This window comes from Papilio machaon, chromosome 14 (assembly GCF_912999745.1).
Source record: "Papilio machaon chromosome 14, ilPapMach1.1, whole genome shotgun sequence".
Taxonomy (NCBI): Eukaryota; Metazoa; Arthropoda; class Insecta; order Lepidoptera; family Papilionidae; genus Papilio; species Papilio machaon.
This window is the reverse complement of record NC_059999.1, coordinates 6,939,791-6,967,709: the sequence shown is the minus strand read 5'-3', so window position 1 is coordinate 6,967,709 and position 27,919 is coordinate 6,939,791. Positions and strand designations below refer to the sequence as shown.

At 31.8% G+C, this 27,919-nt stretch overlaps 1 protein-coding gene across 1 annotated transcript; it reads left to right on the top strand.

The window, feature by feature from the left end:
• The first annotated feature begins 130 nt into the window (after window positions 1–130).
• Window positions 131–27,896, top strand: LOC106708380 (connectin). Its single transcript, XM_045681101.1, has 4 exons — window positions 131–246; window positions 25,258–26,293; window positions 26,890–27,301; window positions 27,878–27,896. Exons 2-4 carry the CDS (start codon window positions 25,267–25,269, stop codon window positions 27,894–27,896), a joined length of 1,458 nt encoding a protein of 485 aa, XP_045537057.1. The 5' UTR covers window positions 131–246; window positions 25,258–25,266.
• Window positions 27,897–27,919: the final 23 nt, after the last annotated feature.

The window sequence follows — 27,919 nt, the reverse complement described above, 5'->3', positions numbered from 1 at the left end:
AACACGTTTATTGTTATTTAGCTACAGCGTAGCGGCAATGCTACGGCGTAGCAACGCTCCGGACCTCAAGCGTCATTTGAGCTCCATATTATCATTCGGAGACTGCGCGGGTCTCAGTGTTGCGCGAACTTTTAATACGGGTTGACGTATCCGAAGTGCTACGGAGCTACGTACGTGCGTTTGGAATTGTTGCTTAGCAAGCCGTCAAAGATCGGCCAAGTGTTGCAAATGTAATTAAAAATAACGGTGAGTGCAGTGTTCGTTTTTTTTTTCAAACAATACAGTTGAGAAAAAATGTCAAAGTTCACACTTAACTTACTTGATGTTTTTGTTCGCAAAAAATTGTTTGCGTATAATTTCGTCAGGATAAACGGTTGGGGTGAAATTTATTTGTTTACTTCTTTGTTTTACACAATGTGCTAATACAATTTTATGTCAGTCGTAAACATCTTGCTATGGAAGCGTTTACCAACAATCCTTTATTATTTTTTCTTGTGTTGATAATAACGTGTTCTAAGTTACACCAAACAGTTTTAAAAGAATTTAAGATAACTGGAACATTTGTATTAAAGTACTACTTATTTTCATACACACCTATATTTGTTAATTATTGATCTTTGTCTCAATTAAATTTTATGACGGCAGACAGATTGATTTGGAGGACGGAAACCTAGGTGGGACAAGGTCAAGGAGATGGTGATCTCAATTCAATTTTATAAAATTAATAACAATATGTTATATTTCAGAATTAAAATAATTTTAAGTTATTTATATAAATTATTTCCATTAAAATACTATAATTTAATTTCAATTTAAACAGATTATATTTATTTCTTATCAAGATTTCATTAAAAAGTATGTTTGTAAAAGAAATAGAAATATTCTTAAACAGGTATATCTTTATTAAATGTCGCTGTCATTGACATTCTTTGAAATTCAATAACAAAAAGGCAATTTGATAAGTTTTATAGAAACGGAATATGAATAATCGTATTAAACATCTGCCAATATCAGATATTCATTCGCACGAAAAAGGCTATCCGCTGTCAAGTCGAACACCGGAGATTATCTATGGAGATGGACTATTTTCTAGATATTATTATGATATAGGTCGCTATTTTAGGATAATAGGTCGGGCGACACGTCTAGTACGGTCAAGCGTTTGGCAAAATATTGCAAGTATTTTGTCTAGTTATTCGTTTTGAGCAGTGTTACATGTTATCTATATATATAAAAGAAAGTCGTGTTAGTTACACTATTTATAACTCAAGATCGGACTGATTTAGCTGAAAATTGATGGGGAGGTAGCTTAGAACTAGGAGACGGACATAGGAAACATAGGAACTTTTTTATCTTCTGTGCATTTTTTTATTCCGCGCGGCCGGAGTCGCGGGTAAAAGCTAGTAGTATGTATTATAGTAGAGTAACGTATTTTTATATGGACGTATCTTTAGTTAATGTTAGCTCGGATTTTCGTTAAGATTTTCGAGAAAGTATCTGAAGAAATTTTATCAAACTCCATCATTAAATGTAGTGAAATACTACATTTAACTACGTTCAGTGATGAATAATTTTTGAAAAGATTTATGAAGGTTCGAATATTACGCTATTGATCATGACCTTATTCGGCACACATATGTACATACTTGCGCGCACAAAACTTTTAACAAATATTTTAATTGCAACGGAAACTTTGTAACATACCTTAATATAGTACTAGGTTTCAGTCCTTATCTACTCTCATTAAAGAAATAAACTTAAAAAAAATAATCTAAGAATAAAGCTCCTGTGACATGATTGTTCATCTACTATTTTAATGAAACTCGCCTAGCATTATAAAATAGCAATGATGCAAACTTATTTTTTATATAATTTAATTTGCTTAGGGTTAATGCATAATAGTCGTAGTTATTAAGACCGGATTCACAATGTTACCCGTCGCAATATACGGCTATTGATAGAAAAACTTTTCATGTCCCTTACAAGAAAACTAATTTTGGTTGTGCCATCACATCTTGTAGGATATTAGATAAATACGTAATAATACAATGGACGAAATGGTACTATAACATATTCGTTTTTTGACTGTTTTGTAATAATTTATTTTAACATTACATCAAAAAATTAGGTGACGTTTAACTTTGCCGTTGTAGTCATCATCATCAGCTCACTATACGTCTCCACTAAGGGGCTTGGTTGGACTTCACACATATCATTGAATTTCTTCTAAGATATGTGTGTGTGTAATGTACATATATAAATCGAAAATCTAAAAACACATTGGTACATGGCGGGTTTCGAACCCAGGTCCTGCAGATTGCAAGTCAAGTGCTTAACCCCTGAACCACCGACGGTATAGCGATTAGTTCTGTAAGAAAATTTATAAAGCCGACATAGATATTATAACGCAAAGAAAATCTTGTCAAGACAGTTACAGTTCGACAAATATATTGTGACCCCCTTTTTATACTGACAGGGGGGCGCTTGTGATAAAACTGTCGATATCCCACTAATGATGATTGATTTATGCGCTCAATAAGACTTTGTACACTAAGGGACTGCGTCCTGAGTCCAATTCAATGGTCTACTTTAATCGTAACTACCACAATATTATAATATCAGTAAACATATTAATTTGTTTTGGTTATTATTCTAAAATGAACTGAAGTTTACTCAAGTGAAAAAGAGTTCAACGAACAATTCTACGCCGCTACGCATTTAGTGAACGATCACTTTGTTTATCTTTATTTCTTTAAGTTGTTTTAAATAATCTTATCTTATGTACATAAGATACCAGTTGGTATTTACACCTTTTTTAATACTTTATTAAATTAAGCATTTTAAAATGAGAGGAATATATTATGTAATTAAATATAAATTTAAAAATGTTTATACTCAACCAATCTGCACAAGGTCAGCATAATTAATTAAGGTCTTACCAGATTTAAATTAGTGTAGACTCAATTTAGTTTAGACATATTTTCTTGTATTAGTGGCAAACGATCAAGCGGCTACCTAAATTCTCCGACATGGCGAAGCAACCTTTGCTGGCGTCTGCCACTGTTAAATGATACGATGAAATGTATGTGAACTGATGACAACATTATTTTCAGTAAAAAATTCGATGTGATGTTGAACTTAAATGTTCCTTTTTATTTTTATTCACCTTTTAAGGTCAACTTAATAGTCCTCATTACCATAGTCAGTAGTGTGTAAATTCCGCTTGCTGATTCAAACATTCGTCGGGGCAAGTTAATTTGCTGTAAGTACTGCGCTTAGCGAATGAATAGACGATCTAAACCGTCCGTAGTTTTACTGCAGTTACTTTGCCCTTGAAACATGAAATGTATGTGTAATATGTACACATTTTTTAATTATACAAACTTAGGTAAATCAAAGATTGAAGTCAACAGCCGATTTTTTCTAGAAGTAGTGATGTCAGTGTTCTCGGATAGAAATTTCATAGCATGAACACGTGAGTGAAATTACTAACTTTGTGCGTGGACGAGCTTTTGTTTTAAAAGGCTCAAAATAGTACCGTATTTCAGGAATGAGAATAAAGTTACAGTTCATATTTAGAATAAAAAAAACTACGATTATTTGAACTAAAAAGATATAAAATAGAGCAAAATTTAATGCATGCATGTTTTCTGCAGAATGTATGCAATCTGCAAACATACGAATGTCCATACTTGGTGGTCACAAACATTTTAAAGTAATAAAAGAGAAACTAATGTTCTGTTCTACTATGGTATAAAGTATTTGAGTAACCAAATATTCTAAGAGATTCAATATAAAGAATAGACATTTTTATTTGGTGATATCTCTAATGTCGCTTTGTTAGCAACAGTTTAGAAACTGGAAAGGCTTTTCTTTCAGTTACAGCCAAAGCTATAAATCCCTTTCATTAATTAAAGTGAATGAATGAATAAAGTGAAAAATAATGAACATTCATAAATCATGTAGTTATATTTAAAAAATGAAAAGAATGTTTCTTGAAATTCCGAAGATGAAATACGTCGATGAGGAACTGCGAAGTGTGATTTTCGCTAACATCAAACGGTTTTTAGTGCTTTTTTCCATCTATCTGGAGCGGAAATTTAAATCCAGTTCAGTCATACATATTCTGTGGTTTTCCTATTTTCATTTGCATACAGACGTATTGTCATATACGATGTTTTTCGGTTTACTTTTATGTTGTTATTTAAGATTTACGTGGAATTTATTTCAAGTTAAAAAGTACGAAAAATTTGCTGAATAAAAAATCGTTTTTTTTTCATATCTTCTGTAATTAAACAAATACTAATTAAAAATTAAATAAATTATTAAAAATATATAAATTAAAAAGAATTACTTTTGAAATTATAGACAGACAGATATGTATGTTAAAAATTCTTTTAACATATGTATACTAAAATAAAAAAGAGTAAAAAATTATGTACGTAATTTCGAAGCGAATGGCGCTTTCACAATAATTACGGTAATTTTGTTGTCATTGTGTTGAACAAAAGTAATGTATTTGAGTTAATGTTCCAAACGAACAATTCGCAACAGTTGCCAAATGTAGAGCGCGGGAAATGCAGACCGGGGCAGACTTTACAGAACATTTGTGTCGCATTTTCGTTTACCTTTAAGGTGCAACTTCGCAAGATTTTAGATTTATAATTTTAAAAACTTATTGTAAACTATTATGTAGCGCTTTTGAATGCAGTTAGTATTTTCAATAGTTATTAGGTACTTTCTAAGCATTATTTTCCTTGTTATTCTGTTTTAAAATTTATGAAAAGTATTGTATAATAAGGTAAAAAAATAAATGATCAGATGATAATTAATGGTAAGGTAAAAAAATCTAGTATCAATGTCATTTAATCTATTAAAGTAATTTTATATATGTAAATTACATTTCTGTGAAACGTATTAAAAAATAAATTGTCTTATAATTCACTTGAGTCTATTCCAACAAAAAAAAGTATCGAATAAGACGCTCCGTTCCGTAAATCTTGGCATCACGTAAATGTCGTATAGGATTCAAAAGACATTAAATGTATCGTAGTTAGGGAGAGGTGGCTCACAGCCACTGAAATAGGTCACAGTGGCGCATGTATAGACTACGATGTGAGGGAAAAAGTCTATTTCTTTAGCGTACTTGAAATAATACTGGATATTACATCGCGTATTTGCTTTGTATATTCAGATAGTAACGGGTATATATATGTGTCCCACTCGTTTAGAATTTGTGTAGAATTATATTAACATTTCAAGATTTTCAAAACAATTTTTTTATAACATCTGCATGAGTACTTCCTTACAGTATACAACCAATTTGAAACTATACGTATAGGTCACTGTTATAGGTACTGTGTACTGTAGTGTACATCTTTATTTATCTTAACTTCACTATCGAGACATATTAAAAAAATGATATCCTTATTATGAAATACAATATGTTTTAGTAGGACTAGCGCTTCCTGATAAAACTGCTTATTTTACTTTTACACCAAAGAAATATACAAATTGAATAAGATCTATTTCTCTTACATCATCGCAAGTACATAGAGGAGTTTACAATCAAAGGATTAAAGAAACACACTTGAATACATTTCTTAAGAATTTTTTTATCAAATTCCTTCCCATGATACTATTATGTTTTGTACTGAATGTATGACGTCCGTCAATTTGGTGACCGCACACGTTTTGGCGAATTGCCATGCATTGTTCGCAGCGCCCTCTTTTATGAGGTCCGGTAAATTGTGCACACTATTCACTAAGACCGGGGACACTCTGGGACGTTGGTATACTGCCTTTGTTTTAGAATGCAGAACGCTACCGGTGTCGTCTTCACAAATATATGAGACCATTTTGGTAATTGCATAGGAATTGCTTTATTTGTTTCGCTTAACTATTTCCCGGTTAAGCAGAATTTTAAAGACGCTAAAATATGAATTAAATGACTCCTTTGATACAACTTTTTAGCTTTGGTTTCCACTGCCGAAATTGAAAGACATGACAAAATACAGATTTTTATTACCACTATTTTGACGTAAATTTATTTATTCAAATAAACAAAACTGTATTTTATTAACCTACCAGTACTACTCACATTAAACATTAAGCTCGTTTTATTTGCACCGCTGTATAAATAATTTAGTCCGTAAATAATTATTAATTAACTTATACGTATAATAAAGTACATAACATACGTATGTTTTTTAACTCTTTTTTCTCAAATATAATGAAAGGATAGTATGTTTTTGTACAAGTATTTTAGCAGTGTAAACCTGCACATATCTGAGAAGTAATCCACAATGCGCCAGGTTAACCAAGGCTTCGTCACCTAACTCAGGATAGATTCGAAGCCATGGGTTTTCATTGAAGAAAACCCATGATTTGCCGCAGATGACCCCTGGACTGATATAGTCATTTTTTGTAATCTACCATTATTTTTTTCTTACAACTTGTGACATCTATATTATTGTAATATTTTGGAGAGGAAATGTTAGTTTGTTTATAAGCATTAAACAGGCTTCGAAACTACTGAACTAATTTGAAATATTAAAAAAAAAAATCAGAAATTTTCCTTTTTGGAAAGCCACACTATCCCCGGATGACATATATATTTAGACTATATTTAATACTAGATTTATTTTTAATTCTGCACGGACGAAATTGCGGGCAGGTGCTAGTTTTATACATGTAAGCTGGGACTAGGATGGTTGAGTAAGCATTTAGTTATTACCACTACCGGCTACTAAGGGATTTTACGCTATCTCACGCAGTTCAACCGCAACTCCAGTCGAGGATTTAGTATCGGCCGACTGGAAAGAAATCCTTTTAGACGCACGTACAACGCTTATTCGGTAATCTATTTTAAGTTCTGTGTAGTTTTAAATTTAGTAATCTGGACAGCTCACCAAAAACCTTTAGTAAAATAACATTAGAATAAATAATTTCTGTTTTATTCCTTATTAGTTATATATTTAATTTTCATTTTATATACATGTCTTCTAGAAATCATTAGCAAGAAAATTATAGAAACAAATATCTACACTCTGTATTAAATTTTCGTTGAAGAACTCTTCAGTCTCAGGAAGGTAACAATATTTGTTTGCTGTATTTAACAAAAAAAAACAAAGTAGATGAAAATTAATATTACAATTTAGCAAATAAAATAAAAAATGAGTTCATATGCGTAAAAACAAAAGCTTAGCTTCTAAGTTGAAGTTGTTACAAATATTGAAATTGATTTTTTTTGTTCAAGCAGTCGCTTTTTTTGTCTACTAAAAACAAGATTTTGCTCTTAGCTGACATATAACATCCGACATACAGACAATTCCAATTCGCGAAACTGCCAGCGTAATATATTATTTATAATCCATGGTACACTACAGTCTTATATAGTACGAGCAGTTGCTCGCGACTTTGTCTGCGTGGGATTGAAATAAACCTACTAGATAACCTACCTAACCTAACCTACATGATTGGACTGAAAATTGGTGGGCAGGTAGCTTAGAACCAGGAAACGGACATTTCTATTTTTTTTTCCGCGCGGATGGAGTCGCGGGTAAAAGCTAGTTTAATATAAACAATTAAACGTTTCCTCTTTATAGTATTTGTATAGATTATTACATAGTTATTTTCTTGATTAGAGTATATTTAGTATGTGAAATATACACTAAGGAATTTTCTTGTGATATTTTCTTTAAATAACAACTCAATGTACAGGAGTTAGAATTGCATTTTGCTTGACTCTTCATAAAGTCAACTTAAATCCTTTGTACAAACAAGTATGGAAGTTTAAGAGATAAAGGCAGGGAAAGCTTTTAAAGTTTATCTCAGAGACGTGTTTAAGATTAATTCAATAGAGATTTACTCGTAGTTCATCAAAAACTATCCTTCTAAAGCTGACAATGAAATACTACTGTCATATACCTCACCGTGGGATTCTCGAACAGGCGTGAACGTGAATGTGGCATGTCTTCGAGAGGTCTGCCTGTGTTCACACTCGTTCACGTTTTGTTCTCCGATCAGAGTCTATATTTTGTCCCGAAAAAAAAAGGGTTCAAGTAACTCATCCACATTCACGGCCTCGTCCTAATCTATTTATTTTTATTTAATTTAATAATTATTTTGATGTTAAGAATTATATCATCCACCATGTTCTTTTTTTCCAACGCTTTAGAATAATTTTGGATATCTTAATATTGGGATGATGCCACAGCAAACAAAGTTATTGCAGAAGCAGCATCCACGTCCAGTTCGCGGTAGGTTTCAGAAACGAATGTGAACATCCCGTGATTGTGGAGGTCATAACTTGTGCTGTGAATTCACTTCGCTAATGTAGAGTCGCTATCAGGGTTCGGTGTTTGAAACCCATGGTTGGTCATAAATGAGAGGATAAAATGTGGTTTAACAGTAGACTAAATGAAGATTAAAATAATAAAAAGTATTAAAAATAAATTAAAGAAGCTTATAATTGGACGTAGCAATAAATATTTATAAAAGCACAGTATTAAAACTTTTATTACGCAGTTTTTAATAAACAAAATGCGGCAATTTTTTAATTATTTTAAAAGTAATAGAGAAATAGAAAAATAACTTCTTTATAAATTGCTTTAATTTGTTTCCTTTTCATGATTTTTTTTTTACTTAACAAACGTTTTCCCATAATAAAACCTTATTATTTTTTGAGAATTAATTTACATAGTGTGTTCCTCATTTTCTTTCCTGAAAGCGGTATGAAAAACAGAATATCATTTCTCTTTACGTTGATTCCGTATGAAAATAATTAGAATAATATTCAAAAACGTAAAATTTTATAATATATTTGCGTCTTGCGTACATTTTTAAGCGTCGGTAGCTCAGGGGTTAAGCGCTTGACTTGCAATGTAAAGGTCCTGGGTTCGAATCCCACCATGTACCAATTCGTCGACCATTTACACATGTACATTTATCCGAAGTTCTTAAGGTGAAGGAAAACATCGTGATGCAACCTGCACATATCTGAGAAGAAATTCAAAGATATGTGTGAAGTCAACCAATCCGCTCTGGGCCAGCGTGGTTGACTAGTCGTCCCTAAGTTAGGGTAGGCTCCGAGCCGCTCGGTGGGAACGTACAGTGTCTTGATGATAATGTACAGTTTTAATAGTGAATCTAAATATCCACCACAAGAAAAGTTATATGTAGAAACAATAGTTTATATGTGACGCGATTCTGACACACCTCTTTTCACTAAAATGTAAGTTTTCTAAACAAAGAGTTAATTTGCAGGATTATCCTAATGGAAAGAAAAACTGAAAGCTCTAAGTAGGTGGCGCTAGCACCAAGATGGGGAATTATCTGTCATCCGTCAAAGTTTTTATACGTCTTTATAGCGATTTAAAAAATAAATAAGAATATTTCATTAACTATCTTTAATGCGTTCTTTTATATAACTGTGATATGTTTAGTGCTGCTTCCACTCTTGATCATACTGTTTTCTATAGTGAACAAAAGGAAATTTTTCCCCCAGTAGGTATTAAATTTTCGGTGGGACTTTAGTTAAGATAGAACAACGTCTTTTACTGATGACACGTTGTTTAGAAAATCTCTAAATGTTAAACTTCATCAGCAATGTTTCTTGTAAGAAGCAGAACCATTGTTACAATACAAAAGAATCCAAGAGTAATCCAGCCGGATTCTACGAGCACAACGACGACTGCAATGCGTCCGTATTAAACCGAGCTTATCTTCAGGCTTAATTTCATTTCATGTGTTGGAAAATTTGAATAGATACGCGGAACACCTGTTTAAAGCAAAGATTTCATTTGTAAGTAAAAAATAAATTGTAAAGTATTTTCTTTTCTTTTGTCTTTGTTATTTTTTACTCTGAGATTTTTTTCCTCTTCAATATCAGAAGCGACATTAATTTAGAGCACCTTAAGATAATTGTTTTCCTTATTTTTCTCGGCCAACATCAATTTACGTGTTCAATTTTAATCTCTTATTGTGACCTAATGTGTCAACTTCATTAATCAGAAATGAAATTACCTTTAACTATATATAGTGTTTGAAAAGAAATGATTCGTAATCATAGCTATGAATATCATGTCAAATAGGCAAATGTTGGACAAATACTTTCCCAACGTCATTCACAGTAGACTACACTTATCTTCAACGATTTGCCGTATTGTGTTCAATATTCCAAAACCATTTAATTTGGAGAATAAAATATATGCAAATATTAATTATTCAAGATTTTCTAAATATTTTTAATGTGTTATAGATTTAAGGATTTTATAAATTTTTCAACACAATAGTTTAAAAACGTCCGTCGCGCGGTACATTCGAAACTTTGAAGTAGGAAATAAATGACAAACACAATCTTTGCATACTTTGTATTATTAGAATTTCAATAATAAATTGCCATAAAAGGCGGCTTTCATGTTAATTAACATCAATAAATTTGTGGTTAAAAAGTGTTCAATTATTTTACTGTGGTTTAAATAACTTTTTGGCTGCGGTAATAAAAAAAATATTATTAATTTAACAGCCTGATAGACAATTATGTGATACTAGTAGTCGCTCACAACTCCGTCTGTGCGGAATTAAAAAATAACTTAATTATTAGCCTATGTGTTCTTCCACACTGTGTTTTATATTACCAAACTAGCTGTCGCCCGCGACTCCGTCCACGCGCAGTTAAAAAATGGGGGGGTATGAAAAATAAATGTCGGCCGATTCTCAGACCTACTGAATATGCTCACAAAATTTCATGAGAATCGGTCAAGCCGTTTCGGAGGAGTACGGGAACGAAAACTGTGACACGAGAATTTTATATATTAGATTTCATCGAGATCTATACAGCCGTTCTGGACATACTTTGTAACAAACATCCACATGTCTACATTCGCATTTATAATATTAGTAACACTGTTATTGCTATCAGAAGCTGGACATTCGCGCCTATAATCTAAATCCGCTAATCTTTTTATCTTATTCTATTAATATTACATTGTATTATTATCTATATATATAAAAGAAAGTCGTGTTAGTTACACTATTTATAACTCAAGAACGGCTGAATCGATTTGACTGAAAATTGATGGGCAAGTAGATTAGAACCAGGAAACGGACATAGGATAATTTTTACCCCGTTTTCAATTTTTTAATTCCGCGCGGACGGAGTCGCGGGTAAAAGCTGTTACATATATAAATTACTAACTAGTACTTATATATGAGTATTTGTATACATAAATAGTAGGTTATATATTACATATACGTATATATTTATACGTATACTTAATATACCTTTTATACTACGAATACTTTGTGACATAGGATATTCAAAGTGTTACGTTAGCTAAAGTGAATACCACACTAGTTTAGGAATTTCTATTCACTCTATGGACATGCCTACGCACTAGATATTTTGACTCAATAAAATTTTAGTTCAGAAATGCTTTGAGAATGTGAGACAGGTTCCAACATGTAAATTTTAAATAGCATAATGTTAAATAATGAACTATTGCTATACCTAGATATAAGGTGTTAAAAAATAAATTTGAAATACACAAACAGAAACATATTCTTATCTCAGTTTTTTCAAGAATAAGGAATCTGTGATAGGAAGATGTTTTAGTACAAGTATCTTGGCAGTAGAAATCGACGGTTTAACTGGCTTCTACGCTCTTCAACAACTGAAACAAATGACATATTGAACAATAGAGTTTCCTATCAATAAATTAAGTATTTAAATTTTTACATCAATAAATACTGTAATATAAATCTTACAATCTTACTTATATTGTAAATGCGAATGTTTGGATAGATGGATGGATGTATGTTTGTTTGAAGGTATCTCTGGAACGGCTCAACGGATCTTGATGAAATTTGGTATACATATAGAGCATAATTGGGAAGAACAGGCTACTTACTACAAGTTTATTTTAATTCCGCGCAGACAGAGTCGCAGGCGACAGCTAGTACTTCATAAATACCGATGCTGTTTCAACTTAGTTTACTTTGTCATACGTAATCGTTATAAGATTGGACACAAAAGGGTTATGTCAAAGTCTTGGGAGTGTTTGTGAACTTTGTATTGAAGTTTAGGAAAATATGTAAATCAGAATGGTTTGTTGCCTGTTGGCACTACATATTTATTAAGTTAATCCCACTAAACTTGAATATTCATTGCAAATACGAGATCGAGATGGTGTAAACCGTGTACACCTACAAAAAAACATCTATTATTTGTTACAAATGTCGACAGGATGAGGCTTTTTTATATTTCGATGATATTTTCGTACTGGATTAAATTATAGATTCTTGTAATGTCCCATACCCACGAATAATTTTGTGTATTACAAGCATTATGTTGTATTTATTAGATTACTCATTCAAACAGACAACGACCTTAAAATATCACCATTTTCATTCCTCTAACCTTCGGAGGGTCGGCACAATATGTAATACTCTTATATACATAACAGCTTCAAAAATATAAACGAAAATATTTTGAGTTAAAAATATATAAATGTGTAACTAAGGCATAGAATTAATTTATAAAACGTACATTTAATTACATGTTTACTGGGCCTCAAGGAAAATACGGCTCTGCAAAACCTTCTCGTTCGAGTGTATAATTCAAAAGCGTTTCGTCAACTAAATCGTTGTGAAGTTGCGGACTGTGTTCTATATTTCTACATAATTGGAGGCCGAAACCCTTAGCAAATTGTAAAGGCCGAAAAATATTGCCTACTGTATTTAAATGATTGCCCACTACGTAATTGTAGTAGCGTGGGCTTAATTTCTAGGGCCTTTTCCTTAGAAAATAAGGGTAATATATTGTTGTGTGTAATCTCTCGCTAATGTGAACATTACAGATTCAATTTTAATTTTTGTGGTAGTTAAGAGTATGTACCAACTAGCTGTCGCCCGACACTCCGTCTGCGCGGAAAAAAAGACAACTTAATAAGTAGCCTATGTGTTTTTCCAGACTATGTTCTACATCTGTGTCAAATTTCAGTGAGATCTGTTAAGCTGTTTCAGACATACCTTCAAACAAACATCCATCCATCTTAACGTTAGCATTCATAGTATAAGAAAGAAAGAAAGAAGAAAGATATAGTATTAGTAAGATATTGATTACTTTGTTTGCCGAACTTGTATAATAATCCATCAACGTCTTTACGGATTATTCTTATTTCTCAAATGTTTTGTAACGATGATAACATACCTTAAAGTAGTTAGTAATATGACATTTGATGAATGATTAAAAAATTAACTTCATTGAATTTTTGTTGTTATTAAACTTTTTTTTTAATTTTTGCACGCAAAACACGCGTCGTGGACTTGTGGTAAATATTACCAATAACTACTCGTGATACTTATTAAGTAAAGTGAAGGGATATGTACTATAAGTTGTTGCAAAACGAAGTCGATAAGAATTCGTCCTTTAGGAATCGCTTGCGGCTTATCTAGCCTTGTGTCACGGCTGTACCCAAACCAAATGTACGATTTTAAATTGCTACGAGACGCTGGATAAAGAACTTACTTCATGTTGAATCACATTTCTTTTACGCTTTTTTCTTTTACCGGATAAAATCCCACAATCCTTTAAAGATGAAACGTTTCCCGCGAAAAGATTATGTATACAGTATTACTCCCACTAATTCCACGAACCCAATCATTGCAAAAATGTGCCTACAATTTTACATGATTAGAATCCTTAGATTACTTTAAAAGGTTATTTTTATCCTAAAGTCGGGAGTATTTTATATACATGCACTACTAGCTGTCGTCCGCGGCTCCTTCTGTTCGGAATAAAAAAAAACTTCCTTATTAAATTTCATCAAGATCCGTTGAGCCGTTTTGAAGACACCATCTAACAAAAATCCATCCATCTAAACGTTCACTTTTATAATTAGTAAGATATAAAAGGTATATTTTCTTCTTAATCAGTACAGATCGTACAATCACAAAATCAGTCGGACGTTTTTTTTTAAATTCCTATTTATGTATTTGCATTACGAGAACGGAGACTTAATAAAAAGGACGTGAATTGACTAATTATAAGTCGATCTGAAGAAAGAAAACGTGATGAGACAATCTCACAAATAATGTGTTAACAAACGACGTGTTGACTAATTTGTGTTAGAGGAACTTAAGATTTTTTGCAAAAGTCTATTATAATATTCATACATATTTAAAGTTTTGGTATTTTTTTGTACAAAATTAGTAGTCCTACCACGAAATCGACGCAATGTGTAAAGGATCTTAGTAATATAAGAGCGAATACCAAGTATCACGTAGCTTACCTATTGTCGGAGATCTCGCCTGAATTATTATCGTGGGCCGCACGGATTTTTAATTCTCCCTTTGTGAACTGAACAAGCCCGTATGAAATGAGTTTCGTTTATTAAAAAATAGGAATGAGAATTACTTTTATTAGGTTGATTATATTAAAGAATAAACAACGGAGAAAATGAAATTTATTTCTTTGAATTTCGACCAATGGGGGACCATTAGAAAGTTGAATTTATGTAGGTGGTGTTGTAGCATGAAATATAGTATTATAAGTTTACGAACTGTGGACCGCGACTCAGTCCACGCGGACTGTCCTTACAGACTATTTTCAACATCTGTGCCAAATTTCATGGAGATTTGGTGAACTTTTCTGGAGATACCTCCTTTTTTTTTTTTTTGGTATCGGGGGGGAAATCTTAGAAAGATACCCTGCCTTCTGGGGGGAAGACAGGGTTATGTGGGATTTGACCCACTAAAACCCCCTCGGTGGCCAGCCTCGAGTGCAATCAGATAAGGTTCCGGGATCTCCGAAGAACGCACCGGAATCCTCAGCACTGTACTACCCGGGACAGGAATCTGCCCGTTACTCTAGGTGTTACGGTAACATAGGACCACGCTATGTCACCGTCTTCCCGGGTGGATACCTCCTAACAAACATCCAAACATACATCAAAACTTTCGCATTGATAATATTAGAGGTAGTAATATTTAATGTAGCTGAAAAGGTGGGAATATTTTATGTAGAATGTTCCGAAACTATATATCTGACCTTTATGTTAAATGGTTGCGGTTATTGGTATAACATTTTAGGCGATACATAATTAAAAACGAGTATCGCATCAGACGAAAATAACTTTACCTCTCAACATAATTCAATAGCCATTTCAAGTTAACTTGATTTGAGCTTGATAGGACATTTTTTCATAAGACATTCTTTCGAAGCTCAGTTTCACTACGTATTAAAAATGACGGTATATTGCTTTACTTTTGTTGTTTGTCTATACTAATATTACAAAGAGAAAAGTTTTGATCGTTTCTTTATTTGTTTTTATTGTTTGTAAGCTACACAATCCCCGCGTGTCATAGATACATGTCATACTTACTACTAGAATTTTTTTTTAATTCCGCACGGACGAAGTCGCGAGCAGCAGCTAGTTAGTTTTGAATAACTTTCGACTTGTGATCTATTGTGAAAGAACGCAATTATTAATGTAATAATAAAGAATATTCAGGTACTAAATATAAAAAAATTAAAAATTATTACTTGATAGGTAAACAAAATTTTAATAATTAAAGTCAAGCGAACTATTAAGCGATAATTTTTTTTTACCAAATTTTTTGATAGAGCTGTTCTTTATTTCAAATATTTACGAAGTGTCCAACGACGCCGCGGTGTAAAATTTTAGAAACACGTAAAGGTGTTTTTTCAAGCACTTTAAATAATCGTCTACAAAATCAATTATATCCAAGCTTCCAAAATCAATTATGTTTTTTAAACACGTCAGTCAAGTTCTTCTTAAAATCAGTATCAGAAATCGGTTTTATTAAATCCATTCTGACAGTTTTGACCTCTAAGGTGTACTCAAACTTAGAAACTTTTGTCCTTTGAATACATTAATTAGAAAAGTCCCAAAGTAAATTTATGTCACTTAAAAAGTAAATTAATAATGTAAATACATACACTGGCAGACATTCACAGTAACGTTATTAAATATTCTTTCGAGATGACAAACTCATCAAGATGATAATTTAGATAATATTATTTTTATTACTTAATACTTTAAGAGTACATTAAATACCAATACCCGTAATCCAAAGGGGTAGGTAGAGACCACAGTCTACCATTTGGTATTGACATACCTCACCTTTTTCACATTTAGGAGTAAATACATTATATTTTTGTATGTAATAATGAGTTTATGAATACTAAAAAATAATCAAAATACAAAAAAATAAATACGTTTCACAAATTACTTATTTTAAACAACAAAGACTTAAAAGATCTTCTACATATATAAAAGAATGTCGTGTTAGTTACACTATTTATAACTCAAGAACGGCTGAATCGATTTGACTGAAAATTGGTGGGCAGGTAGCTTAGAACCAGGAAACGGACATAGGATAATTATTACCCCGTTTTCTATTTTTTATTCCGCGCTATTTTTTAATAAAAGCGCAGCAAATAATTATCCTAAAAACCGTCTTAGCGATAGATTTAAATATAAAAAAGCTAATTGCAATGTCTTTTAAATTATCCTAAAAATAAACTCATTGTCATTATCTTAATTCACCAAGCATGAGACGTTAAGCCATATTTTGTCTCTGGAAAGCAACTTCACAGCGAAGTAAATGCAAAGCGCTAAAACATCGTAATATATTTGCTGGTTTGTGCTAAAGTTGACAGGCAAATGGCAGACCGAAATCGCGAGAAAAATGTAACATTAAACGTTAATATCCGAGTTTTTTGGAGTAAGATTTATGAGGGCGTCTCTCTCAAGATATGCATAAATCATGCCTGTTAAAAGGTAAGGGAAAACGAATTTATTTTAATTGACATTCATCGTTGCGGAACGTGAATTTAATTCCTTGTCAAACAAGGATATCAGAAATGGTGAGAGACGTTGCTATCGCGGTTGATTCTGTTAGACATAGAAAAATATATAAAAGAAACAAAAAATGACATGACTGCAATACAAAGAAGATTTTGTGACATTTTTTGACGTTGAAATCGGGGCGCTAGTGAGCTATCGTAATTTAGTTTAACTTAAGCCCGCCATTAAATTGTTTAAACTTTCGTGAGACATCATAATTAATTAATTAAGAAACGGCTTAACTCACGTTTTGATCGTCCGGTGGCGGCACCGACTAGTTTAAGGCCCGTGCGAGACGCGAAGCGACCGCGAAGTCTTCGGATTAAACACTCGGCCTGAAGATGGACCCCCGAAGGGTCTAGTCGGTGCCGCCACCGGACGATCAAAACGTGAGTTAAGCCGTTTCTTAATTAATTAATGAAGCCCGCCAGTTACACACAGTATACAGACTGACCAACTTGTGTGTCTTTGTTTTTTATGCCAAGTTCTAAGTTGGTTTCACATATTTTCTTATCTGACTGGATCAGATAACGTTGGCGCAATATATATTTATTTTGACGTGTCATGTCAATTATTATCACTAGTTGCGGGATTAATAAAAAACTTTACCGAGCTGAATACGCAATGTCCACATGTTAATGACACGTAAAGACGTACACACCGAAACCTTGTATAGTTAAAAGCTGTATCCATTGTACGAAACATTTCACTAAGTGAATTTCCAGTAAAGTTTAATATTAAATATTTACACAGCCTGAACAGTAACATTGTAACTTTTTGTTCGAAGTGTTTCGAAATTTGAAACCATTAACAATAATTAAACATTTCAAAATATTATACAAAGGTTTTTCAAACATTATTTATACTATAGAAAGTATAAAAAAGACTTCATTAGAAATATTGAACATTAGTAGTAGCTGTTAGTAGAATCAACATATACGTATATAATTTCATTTTGAATATATTTTAGTTTTAACACCTTAGCACTAAATCTTTCGTGATAATATCTTTACAATGTTGCAATTACACTTAGCATAGGTAAAATTTTATTCATTTGTATTTCCGTCTAATAATATAAACAGAAAATAATTATACAGAAATTCCATGTACACCAATTAATATTACGAAAGACTTTTTTTTAATCAACACCCACATTGAACTTTTTAAAATCATGTGAGTCATTATTTTAATTGCTTATAAAAATAAGAAAATATTTTACAAAAAAATAGAAAAAAGGTTAACACATGAGTTCACTAAATAAAGAGCCGAACCGTGTTCCTAGATTGTAGGATACGAGTTAAGAATGCATGGACGTATGTTGGGTCCGACCCTTGAATTAATGGACCTTACAAACCTTTGATACTGATACCTTTTGAACAGCTATTCTCTGATTAATGTAGATCTCGAATTTATACCTCGATTAATGGGATCTTTAAGTGCCAATATTGTTTAAGACAATCAACTGGCTTAAGACAATTATTATAAACTAGCTGTAGGCAGGAACTCGCCCGCACGGAATTAAAAAAAAAAACTCAATAAGTAGCCTGTGTTCTTCCAGACTATGTTCTACATCTGTACCAAGATCCATTGAGCCGTCTCGGTGATACTTTCTAACATTCACCCATCTAATAAACATTAAATTTTCGCATTTATAATATTAGTATGATTAGTTCGATGAACTAATAAAAAAACAATTGACTGTAAAACCGTAGTATTGTTCAGAGAATGAAAGACGGTTAAAATCACTAAATATTTCAAAATTCGACTTACATCTGCCTAAAGTAAACCAAAACCTAGACCCCAACCATTAAAAACTTAGACAGTGTTACAATTACATTTTATTTTAACTAAATATCAAAGCTTTTATTGCACGCTGAAATTAGAAAATGTGATCTTGATATATAAATAAAGATGTACTGATTACGGAAAGCAGTTTTGGTGATACATAATTAAGAGTTAGTACTTACTCGTAGTTAAATACATACTCTTTTATAACCAAGTTGACATTCCTAACATCAATCACCGGAGGTCAAAGGGTTAAAAAACGTGATTAACTAAATAAAGTCTAACTGTATTTTTTTTGGAGTAATACAGCTAGCGTGTTTCTATGAGTCGTTGTACAATTATTTTTTTTATTTGAAAATAAATTCAAATTCAACTTTACGTACAAGAATTGTATATTTCGCATGAAATAAAATCTACCTTATTTAAATAAGTAAAATCCTTTTGTGTTCTATTATAATTTTAACAGGGTTATCATAAATTTTACAAAATAATACAACATAAAATAAGCTTAATTCCAGGAGCGTTAGAGTTATTATTGTTTGCATTAATTTATGTGGCCCACACATCAACAGTACCCTAGGAGTTAATGAGGACCTTTGCTTAATGTGTTCCACACTTGTCCCATTTCGACGAATAAATTAACGTAGCTCATACGTTACTCTGTTTATTTTCGTACCAGCCGACGGAACTAAACAAAACTTTACCTAGAAAATTATCCTCAAAATAATTTAGGTCCCTAATAACTTTAACAAATTGCAATTGTTTATATTTTTATAGTTCAGAATTTTTACTATCATAATTCAGTACCACAACAACATATAGAGATATGATTCTACTCTACAACACGGCGTGACGTCATCGAAGACGCCATGACAGGTTATCTCGTTTCCGTGGGACTTTTAAATTAATTTTCGAAAACACGAAATACACAAGATAATTACATTTTTTTTAAATAGACTACAATAAAGGTAATGTCAAAAGGTAATTAAACGTTTTTCAAAATATGATACACAAGCCTATTTTAACACAAGACTAGAAAAATTAAAATCAAAATTATTATTATTGATTTACATAATGTCTTATCGTATACTATAGTATCGCATATATATATATTTACGCAGCTGTAGTAATAAATATAATAAACCAAGTCTTCTGTAAAAAAAGCAAAAACACTAACGACGGAATATATTTGGATATCTGCCATAGATTCTCAAAACAATGCTTTATATAAAAGATCTACCATAAAATTAATAAATAAAACACTGTAATATTCGTTTTATACAGAAAAATAAAACTTGGCAAATACAAAAAAAAACAAGAGCGTTAATTTAAATGTTAAATACGAAAGTTTTATTTATTCACGTAAATGTTAGGTTAATTTCTCTGTGTGTTTGCAAATACTAATATTTGCCAAAGTTAGAATTCATACAAAAAATAAGTTACTCCGAAAGAATTTGTTCTGGAATATAGAAAAATGTTTATTCTATAAAGATAAACTAAATTCTAAGTAAGGTTAAAATCTAGTGCATATTTTATTATATTAAAAACTCTGAACAGAAACTTCTAAAAAAATTTTAAGTAAGATTCAATCGTAAAATAAAATAGGTAGGAGACCATACACCAGATAGACGTAAAAATATGTGACAAAAAATCTGATCGTTTTCCCCAACTTTCAGGACTTTGTCAGGAAGTTAGCTGATACGTGCAGGCAAGTTATACGCGATTCTTTTTTCTTCGCTGACAAAGTCGCGGGCCACCACTAGTTTAATATAAAATTGCTAGAAAATATATTATTGAGGTAAATTTCTTTATACGCTTAAAAACATCTATGTAAATATAAAGAAAAATGTTCCGCATGAAAGTTTTCAAATTGAAAGAAAATATAAACATTAATAACGAAGCTGTAATATTTAAGTTAGAAACATAAGAATGGAAGCGAAATAAATTTCCAGACAATTCTTCGCAATATCGCAGGGTTCTCACAAATTTATCGGCTCGATTCACAGAGTGCGGGCAAAAAGAAGAAAAAAAAACTACCGCAGATGCATTTCCTTGCCCCGGGGGCGTGCTCCGATCTTACCATGATTTACCCGACCCGCTTAATAATGTAAGAAATTTCTTTTCAAAAAGACACAGAGTAATAAATACAGAATAACTTGATTATTTATGATTACTCATTAACATTTTAAATAAATAAACGTAAAAATATTAAAATTATACAAATGTTAAAGATGAAAGAAACATTTTAAGCTTCGCTTTTTAATGTTGCTTTAAGAAATATTGAGAGGATTAGTGACTTGCTAAATCAGTGCGTTATAAGAAGATCTATAAAAAAGATTATGAATTCGATTGACTCAAGATTTACCGAAAATCCTGTAAATATGACGTAACATAAAATAAAACGAGTAATGCAATTAAGTAATAACAAAAAGAAAGACTGTAGAGTTCTACATTTTGTTTTGCAGAATAAACTTACGGTAAGATTTATTACATCATTTAGTAGGCAATAAATTATATAATGGCAAACAATAGCAAGCGTTTAATTTAACGAGAAGATACCGCAGACAAATAAACAGAGCGAAACAACCCAAGCGGCAGTAGAATTACACGGTTATTAATCAGTTTGGATGGTACAAAACAAAACTGGCATTCAGTCATAACTGAAGACTCGAAAATTCCTTGCTTCAGTACTCTCGAAGACAAATAGTCTTTAGACTAAGTACGATTTGTTTTATTAAAGTACATTACAAATTTCCTTAATCTGCATTTATTACTAATGTTACAATATTTTTGGCCAAGAGCGCCGCCTAGGTTTGGATCTGGGGGGAAAAGTAGTTTTTGAGTTTTCTATGTAGTATCTATAAGAGTTGTAAATATCTTAGAATTTTTTATATTCACGATAGGGAGCGGTAGCTACTCCTACCCTCCGGCGACGTAACATGATAATCCTTTCTAATTTTAAAATTTTTCTACTAAGACATTTACGTGTAGTTTCCAATCATTTGACAGAAGTAATAAAAGCAATTCCAAGTATTAATCCTATATCAAGTTTCCTTTGCCAGATCTTATCGCGTCTGTTTCAATAGATACAGGATGTAAGCGAAATGTTCATCTGAGCAATCAAAACCTTCCACCTTCCACCTCCGAACTCCTACCTCCACCACCAATATGCTATTGAATTTAGTAACATTGGTTGATACAATTTGTTATACGAATTTGTCGTTTGTTATCAATTATTTACGTTATCTTTTAACGATTTATCTTTCATTCGTTAAAGAAAAATATAATAAGTACAGGACGAATATCGAAAATTCTGGGAACATTCGTCGCACACAGATATGAAAATGAAGCGAAAAAGCTTCGCTTTCATAGCTATGTGTTACAAGCATTAAACCATCCTGCATAGACTCTTCGTAGTTTTTTGGCGACTACCACTGGGTCATGCAACGGTAGTTACATATGAAGCATTTGTTGAAGCTAGGTCTTGTCGTTTATTTTCCTATTTGGTAATAAAAAAAATTGAATTGCGCAAATTAAATAAACTAAGAATCTCAGAAATAATTTTGCTATATTAGCCTTCATTCATCAACAGTTGAACAAAGTTGTGAATTATTAAGTTGAATTCGTCGTGTAATATTGATGAAAATCTGAGTGATTTCGAACCTTCCTGTAATTTTGTAGCCTTTAATTTAGCTGTTGTAATGTGGACATTTTGCTCGCATTTTGTCGATTAAATTTTATACGAACTTAATAATTTTATTAATTGAATGGTGTCGTACTTTAATTAATAAACGTAGTAACAAAGGCACATTAGTTTCATTAAGTGGAAAGTTTAATTTCAAGATATCTTAGTAATATTATAAACTAGCTTTTACCTGCGACTTCGTCCGCGCGGAATAAAAAAAAATGAACACAAGATAAAAAAGTTCCTATGTCCATCTCCTAGTTCTAAGCTACCTCCCCATCAATTTTCAGCTAAATCAGTTCGACCGATCTTGAGTTATAAATAGTGTAACTAACACGACTTTCTTTTATATATATAGAAGATGTGAATGTTTGGATGGATGGATAGATGTTTCTTAGAAAGTATTTCCACAACAGCTCAATAGATCTGGATGAAATTTGACATGTTTATAAAACATATCCAGGAAGAACACGTAGGCTATTAATTATTATTTTAATTCCGCGCGGACGGAGTAGCAGGCGGCATCTAGTTAAAATTATATCTAATAATTCAATAAACTCTACATACACTTGAGAATATAAGAAGGGCACTATTTACTATTTGATGTTTGGGCTAATTGCAATAGTTTGAAGTAAATTTATGGATAATTTGAAAGTTAAATAGGTTATTGAGGAAAATTAAGTCCATTCCGCCTAACGAGTTTCTACGTCACATAAATTACGGCTTAATATTCTGACCCTTCGTAAAGTAATTATTACGCTGTATTAGAAAGAAATCTTACTTCTTACTTAAAGTATAAATGCGAATGTTTGGATGGATGGATGTTTATTTGAAGGTATCTCCAAAACCGCTCAACGGATCTCTATGAAATTTGGTATAGATGTAGATCATAGTCTAGAAGAATATATAGGCTACTAATTATTTGATTTCAATTCCGCGCGGACGGAGTCGCGGGCGACAGCTAGTGGGATCTTAGTAAGATTTTTATTAATTTATTTAATTAACATAAAGATGACTAAATTAATAAGAGCAGGTCAAGTAGAAATTTGCAATAATCGATAAGAAATTAAATTTTACATTAACATATGATATTAATTAATATTTTCATATTTTATGCACATTGTCTTACATAAATGAATGCCTTTATTAGAAGAAACTAGGTCTTATATCAAAAACGATTCTACAGCTTGAAATTGGTAAATGTCCTGGAATATCTTATCGTTGGTTTCTAAGACCAAAATCACTGTATAAAACATACCGTTATTGTTAATGTTACGTAACGTTGTTATTGTCCAGGACAAAGCAAAGATAACAATATGCTTTATACGGATATTATGGTCTCAGAAATTAACGATTATTCAAAATTCTTGGCCTACAGAATAACAATTTAATATTGTTTTATACTTCCCATATGTTGATTGTTGGGATCCAACAGCACTTTCCTTCTTTCCTCTTTGCAATTTATAGCTTCCGGTATTTATGTTTTACGTAAATGCTACCCTTTCTTAAAAAAGGTTGAGTATACGAACTAACAAAATGTTAGCGCTAAATCTTGAATTGCTTATAATTTCTTCGTATTTCTTCTTCCCCGTGAATACGCTACCGTAACATCTGATCAAAAATTTTTCATTCTGCTCATTATTTAAAAAAAAAGGATACAAAATGTTTCCCTGTCGAATCTAAATAGATGCCACAAACAGACTTTGTTCTTTTATTGTCGAGAAAACAAGAATGTAACTTATTCGTTATTTTACAAATTAGCTTTGTTTTTATTAAACAAATACAATACAAATGTTTGTACAATACAAACATATCAAGCGCTTACATATTTGAACAAATATTTGTATTGTATAACAAATACTTTGTCACTATTTCCCGAAATCAAGGATAGTATGGGAGCAATGTATAAATGTAAACATAGAATAATGAACACTACGTAAACCTACATATTATACGTGAATATTACAAATCATGGATAAGCTTAACCATTATTTGAACTGAAAATGAGGTTTAAATCATATAGTATGTATGTATTTATATCGGATGAAGCGTCGGTGGCGCAATTGCTAAGCGCTTGACCGAACTCGACAGTAATCTAAACCGTCTAGTTTCACTAGACAAGGTGCATTCGGTCCGAAGCGATTCCATAACGAACTTCAAAAATGTATAGAACTGACAATAACTGTGTCGATAAGTAACGTGATTGTCACGTGTTAGTTCCACATTTTTTTTTAATTTCGGGGGCCGGTTCGATTCCTTTCATGTATCACCATCTCAAAGGCCGGCAACGCATTTGCGATTCCTCTGGTATTGCAGATGTCCATGGGCATCGATGAACACCTTGGTGTTCCCGCTGCTCGTTTGCCCCCTTCTCTTATAAAAAAAAATGTACTAATGTTTTTCGTTTTAGAATTCCATATGTACATACCACGTTAAACATCGTGATGCAACCTGCACATATCAGCGAATAAATTCAAAGATTTGTGTTAAGTCGAACAACCCACACTGGGCCAGCGTGGTTGACTATGGCCCCTAATTTAGGTAGGCTGTGAGCCCTTCGCTGGGGACGTATAATTAACGGATGAATTTAGGAAAGTTAAATTTTAGATAGAAATTTAAAAATATTCGCAGAATATTTATTTTACCATCAACGATTCGCAATAATATTGATGATAAAATTTCGTTGAAATCTAGCAAACGAACAGAATGGAAACATAACCGAAAATTAATGTAAAATATTTATTTATTGTACGCGTAGAATCAAAAATTGATATTGGAAAATAATTTGAAATCTTTGACACGACGAATTGACACCTATTGTTTAATGAAATGAGTTAAAAAAGTAGATATGTCATAAACAAGTGTCATGTGATAACCGCTGGATATCTTTATTAATTTAATTTTTCTTTACAGGTAGAAGGTATGCGGGCTCCAATAGTACCCGCTACCTTGCTACTGCTGGTGTTTGCACTAGAGTTAGACGCGACAAGACGAAAACAGAAGGAAAAAGTTGTCCATACCACAATAAATATATGCGATATCAGTGACAGAGATTCAAAAGTACATTGCTACTGTGAATTCAGTCAAGATTTTAACGAAGCAGTTAAAACTGAATGTTGGGTATTCAATGGAGGAATAGATAAATCAGATAGTCTGTGGTCTAGTTTTACTTCACAGTCAAATATAGAAAACTTAGCTTTCAATGTACGAGCAGATGGAGGACTTAATTTTGTACCTTCTAATGTTCTACTATATCTAAAAAAACTACGAAGTTTTAGTATTAAATATAGCTCTATTGTAAATATTGAAAGTTATTCGTTTGCTAACCTAACTAATGTACAAGAAATAACATTAACAAAGAATCAGATAGTTAATGTTGAAAGACATACGTTTTACAACTTGCCTAATTTAACTGTTCTCACATTGGATGAAAATAAAATAACAAGGCTTGTTTCAGAGACGTTCTATGAACTGCCGAGTTTACATAAATTGTACTTAACCAGTAACAATATAAGTGTTATCGAAGATGGTACATTCAGACATCTTGTAAACTTACTAGAATTAGAATTAGATAGGAACAATATAAATGAATTGAAGAAGGAATGTTTCGACGGACTTGCGAATCTAAAGCGTCTAGACTTGAGAAGAAACAAATTGACAGTATTGAAATCGTTTACATTCACTGAGCTTTGGAATCTACAAGAATTGCTACTGGATTATAATGAAATTCATGCATTAGCACAAAGGACTTTTGATGGATTGTCTTTATTAAAGAAATTGAGCTTAAGTCATAATAAACTAATTGCTCTGATAAGCGGATTGTTTGAAGGAGTGAGAGGTCTATCGGCGCTGGACTTACGATACAACAAATTGAAGAGATTCACATACGATAATGTTAAACCAATTTATGACAATTTGAAAAATCAGAAGAGTTACATTTATTTGGATGGTAATACCACATAACAATTACAATTTAAACTTTTACTATCTGTCACCCCCGAATCTGTCTGTAGGGTATTAAAAAAAAATAAGTAGCCTGTGTATTCTTTCAGACTATCTTCTACATCAGTGCCAAATTTCATCAAGATCCCTTGAGCCGCTCCAGAGATCATCATCATCAGCTCACTATACGTCCCCACCGAGGGGCTCGGAGCCTAGCCCAAGTTAGGGGTGACTAGGCTATAGTTACGTTAGACGCTGGCCCAGTGCGGGTTGATTGACTTCACACATATCATGTTTTCCTTCACAGTAAGAACACCAGATAAATGTACATATGTAAATCGACATAAAACCTTCAAACAAACATCCATACATACATCAATCCATCTAAACATTCGCATTTATATTAGTTAGATTGCACAATAATTATCACTTGACATTTAAAAAGAAAAACAATATATATAAAACGAAAATAATAAACTACACAAAAATGTCTTGGCTAACGTAGATTTCGTATCCGAAATTTAAAAAAAAATCCTATTCACTTAAAAAATGTTTTATACATTGCAAACTATGTTTACTTTTTCTAATTGTGTATTTTTGCAGGTAATGATTTCGACTGTGACTGTCATTTGGCGTGGATGCACAAACTACGTCATGAAGCCAGAAGTATAAAAGTTCGGACATCATTGGAGAACTTTATCTGCAAATTCAATATGGATCCTGCGATGAACTCTCATTTAACTTACTATGAAAAAACTATTATAGATACTAACAATATATTTATAGACGAGAAACCTCCGGATAAGGAATATAAGGATTCAGATGATTTACAAGATGATATAGATGAGGAATTCATTGAAGAACCGAAAATAATTAAGAAAGAAAATGAAAGAACTCTATTACAGATCCCAGTTGAACTGTTACCTTGTCCAGCAGTAGTGAAGAGCGTCACTGATAGAACGTACACTTATCCATCACAAAATGAAGCTAAAGATTATAGAAATCTAATTCTCACGTCTAAATCGAATAAATTTTATATATCTCTTGTTATTTTTAGTTTAAATTTAATGTTTCTAATCTAACGAAACTTTTTAAAATTTGTTCATTTTAATAACGTGATGATGTATATTTTGTATAAGTTTTAACTTAAATTATATCTACGGATAAAATCCATTATAAAGTTTTTTATAATTTTACAGCCGAGCTTTTATCACTTTTTGTTTGTTTAATTAAAGTATGTTTGAAATTTAAAAATTTAATCATAATAAAAAGATTATTTTATGAAATTTTGTTATCTTGTAAATATTTATTTTTAAGGCATGTAAAAATGTGATATAATTATAAGAAAATAACTCTTTATTGTTAATCACAATTACTTTATTATTATAATAATTAATTCAGAATAAAACACTATCCTTCAGATTTAATATTTTCAAAGATTACGTCATAAAATTTTATCTTTTTTGACGACATTCATGTTCAAAGTAAATAAAAATATGTATGTAAATAGTTTGTAAGTAAATAAATTGTACATAATGTGTTTAATTGATGTATGTATTTTAATCTTTTTTATTATCTTATGTGTTTGCAGTATAACCGTCTCCATATGAAAAATCCCCATTAAATAAAAGGT

Coding starts and splice junctions, on each gene's coding strand:
- LOC106708380 (XM_045681101.1), top strand. CDS start 25,267: ATGCGGGCTCCAATAGTACCCGCTACCTTGCTACTGCTGGTGTTTGCA. Junction 26,294..26,889: donor GAGTTACATTTATTTGGATG/GTAATACCACAT, acceptor GTATTTTTGCAG/GTAATGATTTCGACTGTGAC.